Here is a 24,984-nt window from a genome sequence, read left to right on the forward strand (position 1 = left end):
TATATAATGTCAGATTTAATTAGCCTATAGGAGTAGATATGGTCTGGTGGGAAAAGTAAAGGGTTTGTCTTTCATTTATTTGTTGTTCAACGTTTCAATTACGCTTTAGGGTCAAAGCACAACATAGTGGATAGTAAAAAAAAAAAGATCATAAAAACTATAGTGCCACTAGGTTGTTTATCATTGAATTTCACATCTGATCTAATAGTCATGCACTGGATAGCTTCCAGATATACAGACGATGAGGAACTCTACACTTACAACAATGCAAAACCACAAAATGTCCACCTCAACTGCTGACATCAATCATATCTATTGTGTGTTTTGGAAGAGCTGACCCACATCCTGACTGAAATTAAAACATTTTCCCACTTGTTTTGAAGTGCAGCTTCCCTCTTCATTGATTTAACAAATTATGTTTTTTGTTTTTTTTTAGCAGAGCATGGCACAGTGGTCTGCCCTTCCCTTAAATAATATGAATGAGCTAAATACTTTCATCATGAGACAAGTACTTTTTTTTTATTATTTTTTATTAACAAATATTTGTCATTGTGTCTCTGGGAACATTAGCTGAAGAATATCCAAAAATAGTGGGCCATAAAGTCTAAATTAAGGCATTCAGGCCTACAGTTCAGAGGCCAATGACAGGGAAACAATCACATAATGGAGAAGTATAACCAGTTCCTCTTCTCATCGACAGAAAAATATGAATCAGTGGATAATGTAATGAGCCCTACAAGGAACGAGGAAGACAATGTGAGGAAAAACTTTAGTCAGCGTGCTTTTGGCAAAAGGGAATGAGGAAGACAATGCAGTAATTGTGTCTGGTAATCCCATTAATTGAGCTGTGGTGGTATCTATAACATATAATAAAGCCTCCTCCAAAGCCATTGGTAAGGAGCTATTTGTTTGTTTGTTTTTTAGCTGCTAGAGTGTCCTAATTTTTTTTTTTTTTTTATCTCAGCTCTGATGTCTGATATTTAGCATTTCTCACAGCAAGCAACAGTAAAGTGACACGTCATTGAAACACATAAGCACTGACACCCTCTGGTGGAAAAAACGGATAATTTAAAACATTAATAATTGATGTTTAAAAGACCAAATATCATTCAATGAACAATGAGACTAATGTGAGAATATGCAGGTTTATAATCACATAACCTTATGTAAATCTTCACGTTGAAATTTAGACCACTCAACATCAACATCTCATATATAAAAACTCACATTTACATCATCATAAAAAAGGAGGAATGAAAAGACAAAAAGCCACAAATTGGGAAAGCAGGGCATATTAATTTTCATTATTGCAAGTTTTCATAAAAATGATGATACTCCATATGAAAACACCTTTTTCATCTATACAATCATTTATAAAATTTGAGTTTGCACATCATTATAATAGTGATTTTACAAAACAATCTCCATAATAAGAACAGCACAGTTACATATTTTTGTGGGTTTACATAAAACTTTACACATATATTGGTCCACTGAATTTAAATGTAGCAAGTCTTAAACTGTTAGTAACAACATCAAGAGAAAACATTTAGTCAAGTAAAAAAATACTTTTGAATAAAGAATGCTGATTTATTTTTGATAGAGAAAGGGTGGGGATGCAAACTATTAAACTAAATGAACTCATTTAAACTTAAATCAAAGCATTTTTCACATATGACTCTATAGGATCTGACTTCAGTCATCAAAAAAGGATGAGTTCAGTGAAAACATGCAGCTTGAGGAAAGCATATATGGAAGCACCATCTTATTCATGGCTGCATGACCTTCACCAAAATAAACTCTTGATTCCACAAACTACTAATAGAAACAAAAAAGTTGAGTTGTGAGATTCACCCACACAAACCAAAAGGAGACATCAGTCAGTCTGCAATTTCACAGTCCGTCCTTTACCAAATGCAATACAAAAAGTGCTGTTTTTGACCCTGACAAAATGTAATTTGACAGAATTTGAATTAATGTCAACATTCCCATGGCGCTTATATTCATGTCTAGTAATCTATGACAAATTGTGTTGTGTCATTAGATGAGTCTCAATCGAAGAGAAAAATGTTATAAAGATATCTGAAGAAATCCACACTTCTGAGATTTATACTGCTCTGTCATCACATGGCAAGTATTATGAAGTAGTTTATGATTAGTATGCATCAGCGTTCCAGTGTGACAGCAAAAGGCAAAATAATCACATTTAAAGGTACAAAATTGCAGTCAAAAACAAAAGAAAATCACGTTGTGTGCTTTTGTTTCTTCTGTCATTGTGGTGGTTTATAACTGTCTGCATAATCTGAGCTAAAACATCTCAGCTAATGCTTGCAAGACCTGGACTACTTAACACAGCAATTGTGTTATTGACCTTAAATACATGGGAGAGCTTAGGGTGATGTCATAATCACTGCCCTCAGTTTGGTGGCAAGATTCAGGCAGTAAAAACGGGCATGAGAAAAGAAATTAGATATAGTGTAAACATGGAAGAGACATTGCTGGTGGTGGCTCTTTTTTAAGTTTTAGAGTGATTATTGAACCACATTAAGGACTTTTGAAGTAGGTGCATCCAGGTTCCCCTCTATTGGGTTGGTAACAATGCTAGGAGCTCAAGATGGTCCAGTGACCTCATCGTGTGGGTCAGTTGCCTTTGAGCATCTCAATGCTGCCTTGCAGAAGGGACACACTATTCTGTATGAGTGTAGAGAACAGAGAACACAGAGTAAAATAAGGAGAGAAAACAGATGGAAGAAAGTCAACATGCTGGGCCAAACCATGTTAAAAATCAAGGTTCTCACACACCTATTGATTAACAGATCATATTACTATATACATTACTCTATTTTAATGTTTTTTTTTAAATGATAAACATTCATAGTTGTTGAAATATGTTATAGTTGAGTATATCTAGAAAGATGTACACTACCATTCAAAGGTTTACTGTTTACTTACAGTAAAAAAACAACAACAACGGTTTTCTATATTAATATATAATCTTTTACTGTGTTGGCAAAGCGGAATTTTGCAGCATCATCATCTTCAATGTCACATGAAGATTTCTTATTTTTAATAATATTAATTATTGTTGAAAACAGCTGTGCTGCTTAATATTTTTTTTAGGAAACTGTAACACTTTTTTTCAGGTCTCTTTGATGAAAAGAAAGTTCAAAAGAATAGCATTTATTTGAAATAGAAAACTTTTGTTTTATAGAGATGTTCAAATGTTTGGGGTCAGTAAGAATATTCCTTGCTGAATAAAAGTATTTATATATTTTAAACGGTAGTGAATAATTACAACTTTAAAATTGATTTACAAAATTGATAAAAATTATTTACAACTGTAGGAACATATGTGCCACCTGGACACATGACACTTCATCACCCTCACCTTGGCATGTTTTATTTCCAGCTCAGTCATCTCGATCAAGTTCTTACGAAAGGCTATAACACGCCTTGCTTTGAAGCTGGTGAGCTCTACAAACACATGAAATCAATGTTAGTAGGTAATACCTCACTTAAGCCCCTTTCACACAGAGATTCCGGAAAATACACGGATAATGTGACCCGGGATTTGTCCCGGGATCGTTTGATTTTGGTTCAGTGTGCTGCCAGTGATTTTCCGTGATCTGTGAGTGCGTTCACGCAAATCCCGGTAAAATGGAGTAAAGACACGTGACATCAGGATGAGACGTGTAACGTACGCGTCGAAAACATGTACACCAACTAGGGGTGTAACAATATATCGTGCCACAATATATCGCAATACAAAAATGCAACAATACGTATCGTGGATAGTGACAATATGTATCGTGGATAGTTCACCCAAAATAGAAATTACTGTATAAGAAAAAAATCATGTTTTCAGAGTTTTAGTGTCAGTACTACATTAAACTACTATATAATGTTGATTATAATGTATAATAATGCAATGGTCAGCTTCAGAATCATGAATATTTTTATTCTGGTGTCACCATTGTCTTTGAATTACAAGCACCAAGTCCAAACCTGTTCATTTAAACCCACAATGTAATATCAAAGTTAGCATTTTAATCAACAGTACATTTTTTGTTAACCTTTTATCATATGTCTTGGGAGTATCGCAATAATATCGTATCGTGAGTTCAGTATCGTGATATATATCGAATCGTGAAATGAAGGTATCGTTACACCCCTAACACCAACGCATCGCGTGCCGTTCCACAAAGCTGGCGAACGATCTCAGCTTCAGCACGGATAGTAAGGAGCTCCTGGTCTCTGCTTCGTTCCAGTTTGCAGAACTTTTGTTCACACAGGACACGTTCCGGGACTGATCCCGGCAATGTTACTAGGTCCCCAACCGGGATCGATGCCGGCATCAATCCCAGGACGTGTTTGCGTTCACACAGAAGGCACTTTTCCCGGCAATTTCCCGGGATCAACGCACTGTGTGAAAGGGGCTTTAAAGGAAGTTCACCTAAAACAAAAACTCTTGTATGATACCTTTTTTAGATACTTTCTAGTTTCTCAACAATACTCTTCCAACTTTCTCTGCAATTAACCAGCTTACCAGGCACAATTTCAATAGATCATAGAGATCACTCCTAGCAGAATTCAAACCTACATTCAATTGGCTACCTGCCTGGATCTATAAACACCATATTACCTTTTCATATATTATTAAGTTAGGCCATCAGAGTAATAAGAGTAATAAATAAAAAGAGGATTTGATTGTAAAACACACCTTTCCTGCCAGACTCGGAGAGCTTGTCAAACTTTTGCAGACACTGCTTCTGGTTCTCCTCAGCCTGCGCGATGTCCTTACCCTTCAGACGAGCCTTGTCAAGAGCTTTATTGGAATTCTCGTAATCGGCAAGTGCCCGTGCACGTCTATACAAAAGGTCCTTAAGGAAGCAATGGCATACATTATTGATAAACTTATAATTCGGATAAATCAACTTATTTGAGTGTTAGTTAACAATGACCCAGGGTGGTCAGCCAAGTGTGGGTTCTCGTTACACAGTGGCACCCAGGCGAGCTACAGTATGAGATTTATCAGATTAAAAAGAAATTCTGTTGCTGTTAGAAACAATGGTGTGCACTCGAGGAACACAACGGTGTGCATGTCTGACTGGCAAAAAAAACAAGGCAGGTCTGGTGGGCAAAAATGTGAGTTTCCACCCTACAATGAACACATTCTGGAAATAACTATAAAACATACAATCTAATATACTTGGTTAAATTATACAATCCATATAATATACAACTGATGTAACACAAACAGAGGGAAGGTTTCACCTTAGCAGCCTGGATGTCCCTTGTGTAGTATCTTAACAATTCTGTCAGCTTGAGCTCTTGATCTGATGCCACCCTGTCCTCCACTTTCTGCAAAACACATATATGACATAGCATGTTACTTATGATCCTCTGAACATGGCAACAGTCGGTTTGTAAGTTGGTAAGATAAATCCTACAGAGATACTCACTCGAAGCTTTTCAAACACGTCAGCACTTTTTTCTAAGTGCCTGGACGGAGAACAAAGATGAAGTAAAAACTAAAAATCTTACATCATCAACCTTCAACACTTGTTTTTGTGAAATGTATTTGTTGTTGTAAATTCTGGTGCTTTAAATGTAAATAATATAAAAATAACATGTTTAAATTTTTTTGCGATGGTGCTAGTGAAAAGTTTGGCAAATTCTAATAAATGCAGCTACTAACTTGACTAGTTTTCACTTAATAATATAAATGAATTATGCTATGCTGCTTAATGTAGGAAACATTTATTGCTGTTCTTTGATAATTCTGTTTTTATGGCAAGCAAGATGAAATACACTTCTCACTTTTTAAAGGCAGAGTTGTTGTCTGCAGCAGTGCTGTTTAGAGCCCCAGAAATGTGGTTATAATCATCAGCAACATCTAAAAAAAGAAAGACAAACTTTTTGTGAATAATGAATATCTCTTAGCATAAACAAATGCTAAAACGTTTTCAGCCAGATGATTCGTTTGGATGAAATGGTCTCACTTTTGTGTGAACGGGTCATTTTCTCAGCCTTAGCAGCGGAATCTTTGATCTTAACAGAATAATCCAACAGAAAAGTCTTCTCCTGTTCAAAAAACTCATCAACCTCCTGCAAAAAGAAAAGAATAAAAAAATTGGCCTATCATGACATGAGACAGAGCACTGCTGCCTGTTTTGATTGACACACTGACCTTGACCCCTGAGATGAGGACCTCATCAGCGGTCTTTACCATGTTCTTAAAGAACCCACCAAACATTTCCTTGGCATTTTTCCTCCTTACGGTGAGCTAAACAACAAATGAAAAGATAATTCCAAAGTCAAGCACGATATGAACCAATTAGGAGGCAGAACCATAGTGTGCACTCTTTATCGCCACTGGCTGAGATCCAAGAAGGTCATCCGTGTCTTTGTTATCAGTATAACTGACACTTATCAGTGCAATACAAGACTTTTACAAAGTTTTAAAGTGACTCTCTCTCTGTCTCTCTCTCTGTCTCTCTCTCTCTCTCTCTCTATATATATATATATAAGCAAAAAATATATATATATGAATAAGCAAAAAACAGCTGTCCAGTCAAAGACAGTTTTTGTGCTGAACTAAGCAGGAAGTGGCCCTCCCCTCCCACTTTATCTTCTGCACTCATACTCCAACCTCTCTCCTCTCTGTGTAAATTGCCAGCATTGCAGCTTCTCAGGAAATTAACAATGCCAACAGTCCCTCTCACTGTCTCTCTGTTTCCTGGTCTGGGAAGAACAGGACTGGCTTAGACAAAGCGGAAGACTCACATCCTGGTCGTATTCCAGGAATATATGGAAGTTTCTGTCCTTGCTGAAGACGGGGTGGGAGGAGAGTCGCTGAAGAAAAACTTCATGAACCTGCACGGTCTTCTTAAAAACAGCGAGATATTCTCTGAAACGATACACTGATTTAATTATACACATTTAAATGTCAGTAATGCCACAAAGTATGTGCAACAAAAAAAAGAAAAGACTTTTAAAATATACGTTTATAATGTAGAATTTGACTCACGCCTCAAGTTCCTGCTTCATTTTGGCATATTCTTCCTTTGTCATGCTCGATTCCCCCTCTCCCAATTTATGCATCTTCTCCCGGGGACCCTCAAAGTCAGGTTTGGGTGGGGCGGGAGGAATCTAAGGAATATCGACAAGGGAGGAAGGAGGATAGTACACTGTAAAAGCAAGCCAATTCAATATGAGACTACTTGGCTATTCCAACCATGTACAATGCAAACAGATGGTCAATAGAGAAACTCTGTGGTTTGCATGTTGGCCATCAGTTGCCTTCTGTTGCTGGTGATGAGCATTCATAAATCTAGACAATATGGATATGGGTTTTAAACTTACAATGAGGCCAGCATAATCCTCAGTCTCCACAATTGTGTCATGGAGCCAGATGAAATCTTCATGCTGTCGTGGCACAGAAAAATCTGGCTTCTGAAAGGAACTAAGTGTGGTCTGAGAGGAAGTGAAGAGCAAATTGACAGTATGAGTCGATCTAAAATTGTAGAAACTACATCAATTGTATTTGACAAAACAATCACTGACAGACAGTCAAACTATTATAGATCATGGTATTGGTAAGTTAAATACATAAAACATAACATGTGCAAGGTACTCAAGCAGTGACTTATTTGAATGGCTGCAAATCTGATCTGTTGGCTCACCTTGGTGTGGACGGTAAATTTGACTTTGTCACGCTCACAGAGGGCATCAGGAATATCAATGAGGAGAGATGCATCGTGGTTCAAGTCGACTGATACAGAACGCACCTATGAAAAACAAGATTTGTGAAAAACTCAATCTGACAAATCAAGAAGAGCGATTTAAATAAAGACTGAGAAATGTAGACTAATAAATAAAGACTTTTCTCCCCTTCTATATTTTACTCCTCTCTCTATGCTATAAATTATTTTATATCTATAACGTTATATGCTTATGAAACCATGTTGGTAAATAATTTTTTTTTATTCAGTCACATATTCAAACAAACATACTGTCGTCGTTTACTAGCATACATAGTGTACAACAGTGTAGTGAATGGTCATAGAGTTCGGAAAAAGCAGTTAGAGAAACTTCCTCAAATTATTTCTACGGAACAGAGACAATGTAACGTTAGAACAATAATATAACGTTACATCATTCGACGATTCGTTTTTACCTAACGTTATTGACAAAACAAACAACGAATGACGCATTCGCCAATATCACACCAATATAATTAACGTTACACTGCCAGCTAAAATAGTAACGTTATCATTATCAACAAACAGACAGACGGACGGACGATAGATAGATAGATAACGTTAGACTATTACATGAAGACGGCTTTAAAACGGTTTTGACGTTGTTATTATTAGGGAACACAGCTAACGTTAGTAAAGAGTCAAAGCTATCAGTGAGAGAGACAAACGTGCGATTACTCACTATAAAGTACAAAACAGAGCTGGGCGGTTATTAAGCAACCGAGCAAGACGAGAGCTTAAAACAGTCTTCATTAACAAACTTTGACTCTATAATAGAGATATATGGCAACACTTACCTTCTCCTTATCACTGTCATCTGATATAGATGTCATGTTCAGAAGATATTTCACTTATTTTATCGTCCCTGGGTTGTACATTAAACTGTACTTTTAACTTTCCAACTGCTGCTCGTGCTCCTCACTTTCCACTCTCGCCTGTCACTGTGTGGACATCCGGCTCGAATTTTTTCTGGCAACACGTCAAAATAAAAGTCTTTAAAACTTTCTGTTGTCCATGTTTTTACTACTTTGAAAGAATTTGTGTTTCTACAGCTGCTTCTAACAAGTCACATATCGTATGTGAAAAGAGAGAGAGAGAAAAATATTACATACCCAAATTATAGAACAATAATATTGAATAACTTCATTAAAACATGTGATGTGACTTGTGAGAAGCTGCTGTAGAGTGGGCGTGTAAAGTTAGTAACCGTAGTAACGTGTTAAAAAGCTTCGAGTAAATTCAATACAATTGTTTATTGAATTTCTACTTCAGAACGTTGAGCCTGTATACAAAACTTGTGCGTTTGCTGTCAATTAAATACAAAAACTACTTTCAAATCCGATTTCTAAAAGTTGCATTGTGGGAAATGCTGTTTTATGGGAACGTGTTCAACGTAAGTTCAAACTACAATTACCACAATTCCCCAGTAGATCCAGTTCAAACTGCGCTCCATTTGAATCTGAAATGTAGTGCCATCGTGATCGCTACTTTTTTATTTATTTATTTATTTATTTATCTATCTTTTCATTTTCCAAAGCATGGGAAAGTAGATGTAAACATCTCCATAGAAACCGGATAAGCACATTACGTATGGCGATTACAATGCAAGTATTGAAGCTATTGATACAATGCAAGTGTGCGAGATCAATGGGCTTCCCCTCTGGCCAGTTCTCGCGTGTGGACAACTTTTCAACCAGCTGTCAATGGCGAGCACGCAAAAAGGTCAGTCAATACAGCACAGTGGACACAGAGCGCTACTCGTCTCTGGTGCGCGCGGTGTTGTCCTCAAAAACCAGCTCCCAGACTCCTGCGAGCATCGATGATGAGGACTGTCAGCTGTACGGACCTGTAATAAGATCCAGACCGCCTTCACAACAGCCCAAAGTACCTAAAAACCTGCATCCACTGTTAAATGAGGCCAAAGGTCAGTCGGAATATGTGCCGGGACCTTTGGCTCGTATAACATTACAGAGGGACTCTAATAGGACATCACCTAGTGTGACCCGAATCCTACAGAAGACCATGCCACCTGACCAAGCCTTTTACCTGGAGAGGTGGAAGAGAAGGATGATTGCTGAACTCGGAGAGGAAGGATTTAAGGAATACACCTTGAGTAAGAATATTTATTTTCTTTAATTGAATATTAAAAGAACTAGGCTACTCCTCCTAATATGTGTTTTGTTTTAGACATTTTCAGACAAGGACATCTGTTCCATTCTGCCATTGAGGACCATTTCACCCAGGAAACCCCTGTTAAAGAGGACCCTGAGCGCCCATTGGAGGTGTCTGGATTTGTAGAGAGTGCATCTCATGTGCTGAATGATATAACAGGAGTGAGAGCTATTGAGAGTGCTGTGCATCATTCTACTTTACAGTACCTCGGGATTGTAGATTGTGTTGCCCAGTACAGGTGAGATGAATTCCTTTGAATCAAAAAGTCATACAAGGATACATAATCAGATTAATCATACACTTTTTAATATATTTGAATCCTGGATTTTTGAAATACAATCATGTATTCTTGATGCTTTCTTGCACATATTGACATTGTTATTATATATATGTTGGTCATGTTGAATTGTCCCATAAAACTAAAGTTCATCTGCTTTCATACAGAGGTTCATTGTGTCTCATTGATTGGAAGACCTCTGAAAAGCCTAAGCCCTCACTTCGCCATACTTATGATAATCCATTACAAGTAGCTGCATACATTGGAGCCTTGAACAGTGACACCAACTACAACTACCAGGTAAACATTACTATGACCCTATTTACACCTGGTATCGAGATATGAAACAAATATATATATATATATATGTTAGTTAGGCCAGCAGGGGGTCCTAACGCCTCAGTATAATGATGCGGACACTATACTGAGAAAAAAAAGCATCGTCCTTCGGATGAGACGTTAAACCAAGGTCCTAACTCGCTGTGGTCGTAAAAAATCCCAGGATGTCCTTCGAAAAAGAGTAGGGGTTTAACCCTAGAATTCTAGCCAAATTCTCTCATTGTTCTCTGTCAATCATGGCATCCTAATCATCCCATATAAATACTGGTTAGCTGTCGGCAACTGCCAACAAAAACGGCAACTGTCGGCACTTTACATCAGTTTTTTCCCCCTAATCCGTGCTTACATACTGTATTTTAATACAATACATAGTCGGATATTCAAAAAACTGTTCTCATTTACATATTTTCTGTCAGAATATGAAAAGAGTATGATATAGTGACTGACTACATGCTAACCCGCAGTCCAAAAAGTCACTAGATTTGTCGCTAGTCATTAAAAAAAAGGGGTCTAAAATTCGCTAAAGTAGAAAACAGTTATTTTGAATTGTAATATTTCACAAAATATAAAAAAAAATTATCAAATAAATACTGCTTTGATGAGCATAAGAGACTTCCTGAAGCATTTAAAAAAATCGTACCTACATTAAACCTTACGGACTATAACAGTAGATGTACCATGTATGTACATACAATCATGAAACCGCTCCCCTCCAAATCTATTTGAAAGTGGTCACATGTTAATACCCTGTGTAAACGGTCTTTTCTGACCACTAATGAACATCTTATTGTCAGGTATACACAGGGCCTAAAGGCATTTACTCTCTTTAAATGGCTTGTTGAAGTTTTCCATTGGAGTCTTCCATCATGTTCTGTTGTTTACACATAGGTAAAAAACGGTTTAATTGTGGTGGCCTACAAAGATGGATCGCCCGCACATGCTCACTTCTTGAACTCAGAGCAGATTGGAACATTCTGGGAGAAATGGCTGCTTCGACTAGAAGAGTTTGCAGAAAAATAAAACGGCTTACAAATCAAGCTGATGCTACGAAACGTGTAGTTTATCTGTAAATGTTTGTTTTACATGTGATACAAAGAATAAACAGTTGTGTTGTACACATTTTATTGATGGAATGGATTCCTTATTTAAACAAATCAATTGTTTTGGTTGTTGATGTGGCCTTGTTAAAGTTTTTTTTTTAAGTTGTACTACATTATATCAGTAAACAGCTTTTACATAATACATAGCATTTCAGACTGAAGCTAAACTATTATAATTGTTTGTTCTTCTGATATGGCCCAGTTAAAAATCATTAAATACAAACCAGGCTGCCTTGTAATCCGGTTCCTCTGTGAAACCCAGGCTCGTAAAGAGCCTGTAGGATAACTGGTTCTTCTCCTCTATAAAACAGTACACTGGATAGCCTTGAGAGTGGAGTCTCTTTGACATAATGGTGACCAGTGCCTTTGCATAGCCTTTTCCTCTGTGTTCTGGAACCGTGAACAACATTCCCAGAGCACAGGAGGGATAAGTTAATATCCATGCTACTGGTCGATCATCTGCGTCCAGGACACAACAAGAGGGAAAGTTCACAATCATATTCTTAATCATTACTTTGCTGTGTTCACAGCCAAACTTCCAGCTACTGTTGACCAGTGCAAGATGAGACTCGTTGAGAGAAGACAGCTTCAGTGATAAACTGCAGGAAAAAGAAAACTCATTTTAGTTTAACCTGATATTCCTCACTAAAGGCAGGCTCACACTACACAACCGTTGTTCTTGTCGTCTTCTTGTCTTAGCAGCGCTCATACAAAACACAACGCCGATATGGTGCACTAACGACAAGATCTTTGGTCAAACGGCAACCCCAACCAACTACGAAAAATCTTTTCTCACATGAATTCATGCGAGACATTAGAGTGGGAGTAAAAGAGTAGCAAAACTCGAGAGCACGTAGATGTGAATTTGAGAACTTATACAATAAATAAATTTGAAATTTCAACATTCAACTTCAGATTTTTATTTTACAAGTTTTCACATTGGAGCTGTGAGTGTAAATGTTCACGTACAAGTACGAATATTTATTGTACAAGTTCTAAAATTCACATCTACGTGCTCTGCTCTCGAGTTTTGCTACTCTTTTACCTTCATATTAGAGAGCCACTCATGCTCGCTGCCCAAGTCATATGTACAGGGAAAAAAATTAACTTGGGTGGAAATACACGCAGGTTAGCGGTCCATGTCTATTCAGCAAACACTGATGGTAAATAAGATATATCATAATGGTAAGTATAGAGCAAAGACAACATATTTACATTTTAAAAACATATTTTTTGTTAGATTCTTAGTATAAAACAATTATGATCAAATTGTCGCCTTGTATTCATGTACGTTTAGGTGCATGATATCATTAGAGCAGTTTACCATGTTGTTTCATCACTCACACTACAAGATCACGTGGCGATAATATCAAACAGGTTTGAAAATTTCACAGCGTGTGTGACTGCTGGAGACAGACTCAGATCACGTCGCTGACATGCAAATATTTGACAAGAAAATCCAGCCAAAAGTCCTGTAGTGTGAGTGTGAGCCTTCCTTTAGGGGTCACACTTGCGATCCTTGGTGGTCAATACAGATCAAAGAAAATAAGGTAACATTTGTTTTTAATAAATGATTGCAGTATATTTCATTTAATATGTTGCATTTTGAGGGGATTTCATGGTACTAGACAACATAACCTCTAAATTATACACTAAAATAATACAAATGAGAAAAACTAGATTAAAATGTTTGAGACAAACTTTATGTTGGCCATCCAGAAAGTTTGTAGTTGTTTAAAAAGCTTTAAGTTTTAAGTAGTTTTAGTTTGTTAAAAAGGTATTTATAAATGCATGGAAGGCAGGTTGGTGTCATCTGGTGGGAAACATAAAGAAAATCAAATGCAATGCCATAGGCATAGTGCACTATATAGCCTTACATAATAGGGCTGTGTACCGGTAATCCCTAGTTACTTATAAAAATGTTACTTATCAAAGAAGACTACTTCATTGTGGCTTATTTGTAGACTGTACTTCAAAATTTGCTTTGTATTTTCAATTTCCCATGGCATTAATTTTTGACTATACGATCATATGTGTGACAATTTTTTGAGACCATTTAGCCTTTACTAATCATGTCTACAAATTTTGTTGTGTTCATATAGCAAGTGACACAAGTTTCGTACCATTTCAATGAAGTAAAAAAAAAAAATCAAAATTCAAAACATTAACTTTTCATTCTAAAATTACTTAAGACCAACAAAGGGTTAAGAGTGAGATACAATGATGACAACAACCGTAGAGCCATTAAAAGGGGTTACATGTTTCACTTACAGTGCTTGTACTCAGTGACACATTACTGAAACATAGCTTGAACTATGAACTGCCATAAAATTGTCTGAAGTGTGGCGTTAATTATTACAGTGGATATACTTCACCTATCAATTTGTGAACATTTTGATGGCTCTCGAAGAACCAACTTGAGGCACACTGCTTCTTTCTTCATGGATACACCTCTGTTTATAGCCACGAATTCCAGCATCTTTTCATGATGAAGTTCAGCGGCTTGAGACAAAGATTTAAATGGAAAAAGAGTTTGAGACCTTTTCAGTGATTTATACTAATGTAAAAAAAGAAAAACTTGCGAAGAGAGATACAAGTAGGCTACCTAGGCAAATATACATTTTCCAGTCAATGACATCTGTCTGTGCCAGCAGGTCTCTGAGGTAGACATCGTTTTTTGAAAACACAGTCAAGTCTTTGAAAAAGTCTCCTGTCTGTAGAAAAAAAAAATGCAAACGGGTTGTTGAATCTATCCTAAGTATTGTGAAATATCCACTCAATCACTTAAATTTAGCAATATTCCTTATACCTCACGGATTTCTGGTTTAATGAGTAAAACTCTGAAGTCTGGCCACAGGTCAACAAACACACTAACAGGATCAGCTCTCTGTCCAGTTCTGTTGAGTTGAACAATACATCCATATACCTATATGTATTCAGGACAAAATAAAATATCATATCATATATATATATATATATATATATATATATATATATATGTTTACTGCTAACGCTGACAGCTGAGTTTCATAGACCTATAAAGCATTTTAGAATTTTAAAGAATTTTAGTAATTTTTTAGTAAAGTTTGGTAGCAAACTTATGCTGAAGACATGATAATTTGAACGTGAGCTCGTTAACTAGCTCAATGCATGCTTTCAAACCTGCAGCGACTGTGGAAAGTAGTTTTTAAGGTCTACTTCCAGGGTCTTCAGATCCTCTGTAGTCAGCTGACGCATTGTGAGTGGTCTGTCTCTTCTTTCGGCGTCAGCGCGTGCTCGCAGTGTATTTAAAAGCCTCTGGAGTCTGGACCATAGGACAGACCAAAGTTCCAGGGTTGCCAAGTCCGCTGTTTTCCCACGGAAATGCAATATTGAAAGTTTGCCGCGGGTTGTTTTTTCTTCCCCGCGGATTAAAGTTTTGACATATTGCATAAATATTGTTTGACTGAAATGCTTGTATTGAAATATTTTATATTCTTCCATAGATAAAACTGCTAGATTTTAAGTCTTGTAAAGTTGGTAGGCTATAGACTAGAGCCTTTGAGCTGTGTTTATTATCACGGTAGTCCTTTCATTTTATATATAGGCCTACCACTGACCATAAAATATGCATTTTAGGTATGGAAATGAATGGCACACAGACCTATTTTGATTTTTGCTACGTGGTCATTTTAACGTAGAGCTGGCAACCATGCCCCTAGACCTAGAGGTAGACAGGAAGGGGTTGCTTTTTATGGCTTTGTAAAAGTTAAAGTTGAGAGTTCACAAGTGCTCATGCAACGCATTAAATCTACAGCGCCCAGTGTGGAATTCATTAGAATTCATTGGAATTCGCCCAAGTAGTGTCATCATTACCCTATGTGTGTAATCATCAATTCTGATGTTCAAACATAAGTTTGGTGGTTGGACCTTCATTCATAAAATATTTTTAGTGAAAGTTCTAGAACACAATGTCATCATCAAAATGTATAGAAAATGTTACAACTGTGTATAAAATATATATTTTTATGACTGCACCTTTATGTAATCAGAGTTGCAAGGGGAGGGAAAGTTAATGTTTTTGATTAAAGATTACAAGTGCATATTAATTTTTTACAAATCATGACGTGCACGAATAAATCATTTATAATAAACACTTCCATTAAAAAATGTGAATTGTCAGTTTTGATTCCATGCTGACATTCAAGGAAGGTTTTTTTTTTCAGTCACATATAGGAGTAGTGATTATTCATTCTAACAAATGAATTCGTACCAGGCAGCCCTATAAGAGCAGTCCTCTGTAAAACCAAGGCTTGTAAAAAGTTTGTAGGAAAGCTGATTGCATTCTTCAATGAAACAGTAAACAGGATAGCCCTGAGAATGGAGCTTCTTTGCCATTGTAGTGACCAGGGTTTTGGCATATCCCTTCCCACGGTGCTCTGGTAGAGTGTATAACATTCCAATGGCACAGTAATCATACAACAGTACCCAGGACACAGGCTGGTTGTTCTCGTCTGTAATGCAGCATGTGGGGAAATGGCTGATGAGATTCAGGATGTTCCTGTAACCTTTGTCATCCCCACCAAATTTCCAAGTCTTGTTAACTACATCAGCATGTGACTCATTCAGGACAGACACTCTGGTCTCAAGGTCACTGAGGAAGGAAGCGAAGATACAAGGGAAACTTTAAACATGATCAATCTTTTATTTAAATGCATATATTGCAACACGAATCGATATTTATGAGTTCATGACATAACCTCTTAAAACAGAGTAAATAGAGAACCATTTTACCTGGTAATGAGCTCAGGTAAATGACTGGGATCAGATAATATCAGAAGGTGCACTAAGGAGAAACCTTTCATATCGACACCACGAGAAGCAGCAATTTCTTTCAGCATTGGTGAATGACGTAGATCACATCCTAGCATTAATGTAGGTTAATTAAAATAGCCGGAAGTCGCATTAATAATATAATATAAAATTGGGGGAAAATACATAGCCTACCTCCTATTAAGAAGTATGTGCTCCAGTCAATTGCATTTTCCACAGTCAGCATTCTTCTCAGGACTTCTTCATCTGTACTGTAAAGAGTCACCTTCTTCATAAAGTCCTTTGCTCGATTATTCTAATGATTTCAGACGAACATTAGTGATGTTGACAGTAAAGTGGTTTAGTTGGACAAAGTTTTGGATAGTTAATAACAACGCAATCTCACATTTGGATCTGGTCGAACAATGATAGTGGTAAAATCTGGCCACTTATCCACCAATACTTCCAAAGTGTGCGGTTTCCGTCTGCTAATAGCAAAAACAAACCCATAAACCTAAAAAAAAAAAAAAGTATTTGATTAAATACGACAGTAAAGCATTCGCGGATTACTGTGACATTAAATAAACATAGTAGGCCTATACTTACCTTTATGGATTTAGGCAGATGCGCATATAAAGTAGTCTCTGCTATTTTTAACTCATCTGAATTTAAAAATTTCATCATAAAACGTAATTGACGTAAAGTCAGTCAATTCTTAAAAGTGAAACTGATTTTGCCAGTAGCCTATGTGGAAAAAGATTTTGCCAGAGGTGGCAAAAATTGTCTTATCCAGAAAAAAGTAAAACAAAAGACGCTTGGTGAAATCTGTCACCGTTTTCTCGGGACAATGCCGTTTTGTCCCCGACTAGAGCTGTTCCCGGAAATGTCCACGTTCAAAAGCATGTACAAAACACCCAGCAAGGCTATTTATTTTCTCCAACAGAGGGGGCTGCAAGCTACACTGATGACGTGGTCGCGCGCCGTTACTTTGTCCATGAAGCTGGACGAGAGCAGCTTATCATAAGTTATCAAGATACACACCATTAAGTTTCAAGGTTTATACAGTCTATGGTTTCAAGCAAATCACTAACTATTCGCGTTGTTAAAGTAAAAATAATAATAATATAATAATAGCTATAATACAGGCTAATAGGCCCCTGGGGTCTCATTTATAAAACTGTACGTAGGATCCTTACTAAAAGTGTACGTGCGCCCGAAAGCCCAAAATGGCGTACGCAAAAAAATATTCAGACTTATAAATACGTGCGTATGCCAAAAACTGCGCAGGATTCACTTTAGAAATCCCAGTCAGCGGAAGATTGTGCGCACATGCGTTTCCTCCCCGAAATAACCATATATGGAGCTTACAACGGCTAGTTTTACTATGCATATCCTCATCTGCATATCATTTGCATATGATTATTCATCCACGTGATAACATGTTTAACGGTACAAGACAAATATGAAATACGGATGTGCCGTCACATTACATTAATAAAAATCATTTAGTAGCCTATCCTTGCCTTGTTTTTGAATAAATAAATCAAATAGTGTAAAATACATTTCAGAGAAAGTTTTTCTCAATCTTTTCCACTGACCAAATAGTATTTTTAATTGATTTATATTTTTAATGGAAATATAGTGTTCAAAAGCATTGCATCCATGACAAATATTTATAGGCTATTTATATATAGGCTATAGGCTATTTTAACTTTTCAGTAAATTTCATGTAGCTAGTTTAAGTGTTTAACACCATTAATGAGAATGTCATATTTAATCTAAATGTAATATGACATAGTTTAGTAATCAGAAGTAAAACATAGTTTAAATCATTATTTTATTTAAACTGTTATTGTGAACATGCACTGTAGCCTATTTATGATTAGGACTCATAATGAAGATTTACAGTTTTACTACTTCATCTGCCGTTAGATATGCGTAAACGGCCCAACGCGCTCACTGGCGCGGACATTTAAGGTGTGGATATTTGCTTCAAGTGATAGGCTTGGTGAGTGAAATTATATTTGAATTATATTTCTGTATAGGCCTATGTATAATTTTATTTCGATTTTCGGTCTAAAAGTGACCAAAAAGACATTTAAAACTCCTTAAGTGTCACCGGCCCACCGGTGGGCCCAAATTCATTACATATTTAAAATAGTAATATCCTATACTAAACCTAAACTAATATTGACAAACTATATATCATTTGAAAGCTTACAATCTAGTTTTCATATTTGGTGACTGATTTTCAAAATAAATTACAGAGGAGCTGTAATTTATCAATTTGCAACAATAATATTTTCATACTCCTAAGGTGTTCAGTCCTTTATTTTGAAATAGTGATGAATATGAAAAATTATGAAAAAAATGGTAGAAACCTCAGTTTGTTTTCATGCCAAGAGTTCAAAAGATAGCATTTGTTCAATTATTTTAGAAAAAAAGGTCTGAAAATGTTTTAGAAATAAAGAAAAACCATATATGGAAATGGAGGCGCCCTTATATGGGCAGTAATGTCAACTAGTGAAAAAGTGTGGTACTGCGCCCAAACTAAATCTCACTGAAAGCTCATTTTTTGAGATATCAACCTAAAATTTAAAACACAACTTGTTTTAGGCTTTGATTTTTGTGCAGTTTTAGAGTCACCAGGGTTTTGAAAAAATATATTTTATATAAAATATGAATAATTAAATTTTTTATTTTTATATTTTCCTAAACTCAAACTTCTATAACTTTTTTTCTGTTACACTTTCTTAATTTATTTTACTTCTACAAAAATCTGCTAATTTTCTTTTTTAAAACAAGACCAATCTTACATCCATATTCCAAAGCATTCTTGAGTTACAAGCATTTAAGTTCGGAAAGTGCATTTTCATGTATATTCAAAAAAAGGGGCGTGACACTTAAAGGGTTAACTACAGCTCACCATCAGTGTCGCCAATTCCCTTTGTCTCCAGAATCTGCGTACGCACCGCTCAAAGTTTGCTTAAAGGTGCGCACATTCTCCCGTCAAGTTAGTTTTTTATAGATCACAACCTTTGCGTGGGAACTGGCGTACGTACGTTTCCAGCCCCGTTTTGTGCGTACGCACGCTTTATAAATGAGACCCCTGGACTATTTTATTGGATGTTTTGTTTTCTATATGTGGCAACAGTCGTCCGTTTGGGATTTACTTTCGTTTTGTTGTTGATTTATTTTGCAAAAGTCTTTGAATGTTCACCGGTTCCCACCTCCTTCTTTCCACATCAACGAACTGCGTTACATGAACATTAGTGGAACTAAAGGCCAATTCTACTTCTGCGTCGGGTGCGCGCAGTAGGTAGCCTACGGCGTAGCATACGCATAGACGTGTACCATACGCCGTACCCTTCGCCGTACCCTGACGCGCACCTCCTCAAAAATGTAACTACACGTCGCAACGACGCGGACCGCAAGATTGGTCGGCTTGGTAGCATTGCGTTTCCTCCTACGCGTTTCCGGCGTGTTCTTCTGCACTGCCCGCCACTTTTAAATTATGAAGTTCTGTAAATTCAGAAATTTCACTAAAATTGACTGTTTTTCCAACTTGATAAGCTCCAGCTCCAACATGATCCGCTCTCTTTCAGTCGCCATTGCTTGTAGCCAAATCAAAACAGCCACGAGGAATCTATACACAGTGGAACATTAAAACCCGCCCCCGCCAACTAGCGTTTCGGCGATGTAACTGCAGACATAAACGCAGAAGTATAAATGCTCACGACGGCGTCGCCTACGTGCGTAGCCTACAACGTACACTACGGCGTACACCCAACGCAGAAGTATAAATCAGCCTTTTAAGGCTGATTTATACTTCTGCGTCGGACCTACGCCGGAGCCTCTACGCTGTAGGCAACGCGTTGGTTTTCGTTTATACTTCTTTTATACTTTGTTGTTCGCGTTGACGCGCAATTACACATGCAGAGGGAGCGTGTAAAACCCAAGGGAGGGGTTCTAGCAGACCAATCACAGCGCTTGCGTCCGCGAAGAATTGACGCGTTGTTACATTTTTGGAGAGGTGCACGTCAGGGTACGCCGAAGGGTACGCGCGCTACGCACAGCCTATGGCGAAGCTACGGCCTGAGTTCGACGCAGAAGTATAAATCAGCCTTTAAAGATGTTTGAATTAACACGAAACACACGTGATTATTGACATTTGATGGATTCGTCCTATCCTGAAACAGCTGTGTTGTCATTAGAGATTGTGCAGCTCTCGAATTGCTCTCGCTGTACTTTGATGCCATACGTCACAGTCATGTGACGTCGGTGCTGTCTCAAGTCGGACACAATTTCTATCCGGCATGCACTGCTTCAAGTCAGCCGCTGATTGGTCTGCACAGCGCTGTATGAAGTCGAACAAGCCTATTGTGGTCCCTCCACTGAGAATGAGTTGCTGCTTGACTCTGAAGACAGTTTGCTGGTGTTTGGAGAGGATGAGCCTCCACCCCCTCCCGTTCAGCACAAAGTATTCAGTGTCTTTGCCCAGCTTCCCTCTCCCGCCATCTCTTCACTGGCCTCCATCAGCCCCTTTGGCTCCTCCTCTGACATGGATCCACCTCGGGCCTTCCGTTATCCAGCTCCTCCTGGGCGAGTGTATCCCCTGGCTCCGCCTCCAGCCGCTGATCCCGTCACTCTATCTCGGGCTTGTTGCCCCCTCCACCAGAGACCTTCGGCCTTTCCGATCCATTGGGCTCCCTCGATCCTCTGGACCCACACTTGCAAGCAATCCGCTGCGCTCCGTCTCTACACCTCACTCTGGCTCCACCTCGGCCCTCAGTCGCTTTGGTTCCACCTCTGGGGGTCGTCGCTATGGCTGCTGGTCGCTATGCCTCCGAAGCCATCGGTCTTCGCTAGCTCCCATCTGCTCTCTGTCTGTGCCTAGAGCTCCAGCTCCACAACCATCGGCTGCGTCTTCATTCTGGCTGGACTCTTGATCCCCACCTGACTCCTTCCACCATTATCGACACTGGTCTCTCCTTCTTTCATCTTCCCTGCTCTCCTGTACTCAAACTACTCTGAGTCCTTCTCCAGAGACTCCTCCCTCATTTGGGCTGTCAGCGCAAGGTTGCGCCTTTCCAGGATGGGGTGTAATGTAACAGTTATGTTCAGTTTTCTGTCATTTCTGTTTTCCTTCCTGGGCTCATTATTAGCTAATATACGATCACTCATTTGATTAGTCATTCTGTTCAGCTGTTGCCTAACAAGTTCCCTTTTTTCATTAGCGAGTTGTCCGGCCTCGCTAATGCATACGTATTACGTGTTTTTTTGATTCACCTGCCTTTATCTGTGTTTGCATATTAAAGACTTTGGAGATACATCATCATTGTGTCTGTATACCCGATTGTGACACATGGCAAGATTCATGAATTTTAAAAGACATAAATAGTAACATACAGTAGTAATGAAAAACGACAACTGACAACTTGCATCATTTTAACAAACATTAAACAAAATTGTTCATTGCAATATTACATTTTTTAAAAGATTTATTCCTGGTGAAACGTTTTTGAAGATATATTAATAGATTAGCTTCATAGCGGAGTACTAACTAAGCTGTGCTGATATTAAAATAACATAATGCTGCTATACACCTTACATTGCTACAGTGTAATTATAAATTAATTTATTAGTATACATTTCTGTACACCACTGGTTTGTCACGCAAACGCCATAGGGATTATAGGAACATCAGGCGTGATAAAAATAAAATATCCTTATTATCCTTTATAATTTTTATGAGGGAAAGAAAAACAAAACACTATAAAGCTGATAAAACTCTTTTGCAGTTATGGCAAAAGAAATTGTTCCAACCCTTGTATCAAAATGCAGTAATTCTGCAGAGGTTTATTTCATATTCAGAGAAAAGGTTGAGGTATTTATAAAGCTGTGTAAACATTACATTTAAATCACATACAAATATATCAGTTTTGGTATTTACACTCCGATAACTGTTATTATCATCACATAAATACTATGGTTGGGTTGTTTTCTTTGTTTATGTATACATTCACAAAGTATTATACAGTGTTCTCAATCCTCCAAATCAGTATGACTCCCAAAATGTATTTAACCAAAAAAAAGTGCACAGACATATCTCATTCAACCATGTTTTAATAAGTAAAGGATGAACAAATATTGGAAAATTGAGTTTATTATTTCGAAATTCTTACAAATCGTAGATTTTTTTCAAAGCAATTGAGTCTAATGAGATTACATGATTATTGTGTTAGTAAAGCATTCTTAATCATGATTTGTTGTTGACATAAAAGATTATTACGACAAATCAAATTCCTATTTTATGAATAGTAAAGACTATTTTACCCTAAATAGCAATAACAAGTTAATTGTATTGCTGCATGATTGTTATAAAGCCTCAAACTGCACTAGCAGTTCTACATGCAGGTGTTTTCAACTACTTTAATTGATTTTAACCATGGCTGGCTCCAGACCGCAATTGTGCAATTTTTGACCTAAAAGGAAAAAAAGGAAATCTCTTTTAATATGGAAGTTGAGAAATGCAAAAAGGTAACTGTAATACTGTAAATGAGACAGTGTGTCTTACGTCTGCAACAGCAGGGTCCTCATGAACAGCACACAGTGTCTCATCTCCTCCCTTCCTGCAAGATGTTCTTGCCACATTCACAGTGAAGATGTATTTCAGGCCCGAGACAACCTAGAGCAACCAGAAACATGTTCAGACATTGTTGGGTCAACCCTGATGTAATGCGTCACAATTTCACAAAAGCAACTGCTTAAAAGATCTTTCTTACCATGGTCATATCATGATGTGAGCAAAGAGGACATTATAGGCAGTAAAAATACATTTTTAGCAATTTTTTGTAGTTTTGTCAATTTTCAAAAAACATGGTCATACTTAAAATACTGTTTAAAACATCACATCTGAAAAATCCTTTACTGTCTTACCTTTAAAAAAAAACTTAAGTGGCCTATAATATAAATAATTTCCATGTTGGGGCCAACAATTCTCTTTGTATATTGCTTTGGATACAACTGGCAAAAATTGTAAGGGTTCTGAAAATATTTATTTGTTTTAACATATCTTCTTTATTCATTCCTAGTATATTTTCCAACATCTCTAGTAACTAGCCTATTCGTTAGATACTTAGTACTTCCTCATACCAGTGTTAACTTCTTTAAAATAGCTACAAATCACTTTAACAATATATTGATAATAATTCCAGACATTTATTTGTAAACAGTCACATCTTGTCACACCTTTGTGACTGTTACTGCCTTGTTTTAAACAGGCTTATCTCAATTAAATCAGGTTTGTTAACACAGTCATACTCGGCATGTGACAGTCATACACACCATGACGCAGAACCCGATTTCACCAAGTGTAACGTTCCTGGATCAACATTCCCATCAACCAATCAGATTTGACTGATAGGTTTACAGTTGTCAGGTTACTTACAACAACCAGGGTACTTCTACACCATACTTATTCACCTATCATTTCCCTCTGATTTTAGGGATAGCCTAACTTATGTGTTAGGTAAGGTTTAGGTGTAGAGATATGGTTAGGGCTAAAAAACGGACAGGAATGTTGTTCCAGGATCAACTAAATGCTGACTGTAACGCGCGTCTCGGCAAAAAAATCAGGACGCGCCACCATGACAGCGGCCGATGTTTCTGACTGGGTGTGAAATTAGCGACGTTCCGTGTATAAATGACAAAACAAACGTTTAAAGTAGGCCTACTTACTTGTTTTTGAACCTTGACGACTTCGGAAACCTGACTCACATACATATCATTGCTTTGCCTGTTGTACTGGGCCATTGCGAACTGTAACGCATTCTGAGCTCCTTCTTCGTTCATGTCTGCATCCACAGGACCTCCAACCAGCCCAGCGCTGGCCACGGCCGACATCACCGCCAGAGACGCGACAATCATCTTAAGATACATGTTTAAGCTGTATTAATTGACTCGGGTTGTCTTGATTCTCCCTTGTATCGTCAAATCAAAACTGTATGGAACCAAATGTGCTGTCTGAGATTATAAACAAACGTCACTCTCTACAGCGCTGCGAATTAGGGCGGGGCCTCGCGCATCCACCAGTCGCAGTTGTAGGGAGGGACAACGGGTTTGAAAGAAACAAACAAACTTTGTTCTCTCTTTTTAATTTAATTACAGTGCTTGCAAGGTGGTGACTGTATGTGGAATACCTTTCTGTCTGCTTTACACTAATATGCAAATAATGCAATTATTTGACATTGTTTTGCAGATAATTTTATTTAAAAAACATTACTTCAGTTCGGTTTATAAATATTGTATTTAAGCTATTTATTTATGTTTGTTTTGTCCTGTGTTGTAGCTATTTATTCAGATGTTTGACAATGTTTTGATGCTTTATGGTTGTATAGGCTAAATTTGAATGTTTTTGAAACATTTGAATGAAACATTTGAATGAAACATATGTCGAAATTTTAATCTCACTATGTCACGAAATAAAAATCACTCACATAACGGAGATAGTCACTCACTACAAAGGTTGGTTGAATATGAG

At 37.4% G+C, this 24,984-nt stretch overlaps 4 protein-coding genes across 5 annotated transcripts; 1 reads left to right on the forward strand and 3 right to left on the reverse strand.

The window, feature by feature from the left end:
* Positions 1-1,276: 1,276 nt before the first annotated feature.
* snx5 (sorting nexin 5) lies at positions 1,277-9,191 on the reverse strand. Of its 2 annotated transcripts, XM_079634834.1 has the most exons (14): positions 8,876-9,191; positions 8,561-8,732; positions 7,686-7,790; positions 7,366-7,476; positions 7,031-7,152; positions 6,787-6,910; positions 6,191-6,286; positions 6,003-6,108; positions 5,821-5,896; positions 5,463-5,502; positions 5,275-5,361; positions 4,721-4,880; positions 3,389-3,474; positions 1,277-2,691 (listed from the first exon to the last, which is right to left on the reverse strand). In XM_079634834.1, the coding sequence occupies exons 2-14, from the start codon at positions 8,594-8,596 to the stop codon at positions 2,641-2,643; spliced, it is 1,200 nt and encodes a 399-aa protein (XP_079490960.1). In that variant the 5' UTR covers positions 8,597-8,732; positions 8,876-9,191; the 3' UTR covers positions 1,277-2,640. The 2 variants fall into 2 exon arrangements, with proteins under 2 accessions (XP_079490960.1, XP_079490959.1); XM_079634833.1 differs by having other exon boundaries at positions 8,561-9,191.
* On the forward strand, positions 8,777-11,677 carry mgme1 (mitochondrial genome maintenance exonuclease 1). Its single transcript, XM_079634835.1, has 4 exons — positions 8,777-9,876; positions 9,951-10,173; positions 10,380-10,512; positions 11,440-11,677. Exons 1-4 carry the CDS (start codon positions 9,354-9,356, stop codon positions 11,569-11,571), a joined length of 1,011 nt encoding a protein of 336 aa, XP_079490961.1. The 5' UTR covers positions 8,777-9,353; the 3' UTR covers positions 11,572-11,677.
* Positions 11,659-17,345, reverse strand: LOC307010579 (uncharacterized protein). The gene is made up of 10 exons (XM_079635367.1): positions 17,049-17,345; positions 16,849-16,956; positions 16,638-16,758; positions 16,425-16,554; positions 15,890-16,284; positions 14,814-14,998; positions 14,461-14,577; positions 14,257-14,365; positions 14,027-14,153; positions 11,659-12,250 (listed from the first exon to the last, which is right to left on the reverse strand). Exons 1-10 carry the CDS (start codon positions 17,124-17,126, stop codon positions 11,854-11,856), a joined length of 1,767 nt encoding a protein of 588 aa, XP_079491493.1. The 5' UTR covers positions 17,127-17,345; the 3' UTR covers positions 11,659-11,853.
* Positions 17,346-22,550: 5,205 nt separating this feature from the next.
* Positions 22,551-24,571, reverse strand: cst3 (cystatin C (amyloid angiopathy and cerebral hemorrhage)). Its single transcript, XM_079635211.1, has 3 exons — positions 24,183-24,571; positions 23,020-23,130; positions 22,551-22,927 (listed from the first exon to the last, which is right to left on the reverse strand). The coding sequence occupies exons 1-3, from the start codon at positions 24,381-24,383 to the stop codon at positions 22,850-22,852; spliced, it is 390 nt and encodes a 129-aa protein (XP_079491337.1). The 5' UTR covers positions 24,384-24,571; the 3' UTR covers positions 22,551-22,849.
* Between the last annotated feature and the right edge of the window lie 413 nt (positions 24,572-24,984).

Source organism: Phoxinus phoxinus (assembly GCF_949152265.1).
Source record: "Phoxinus phoxinus genome assembly, chromosome: 14".
NCBI lineage: Eukaryota > Metazoa > Chordata > Actinopteri > Cypriniformes > Leuciscidae > Phoxinus > Phoxinus phoxinus.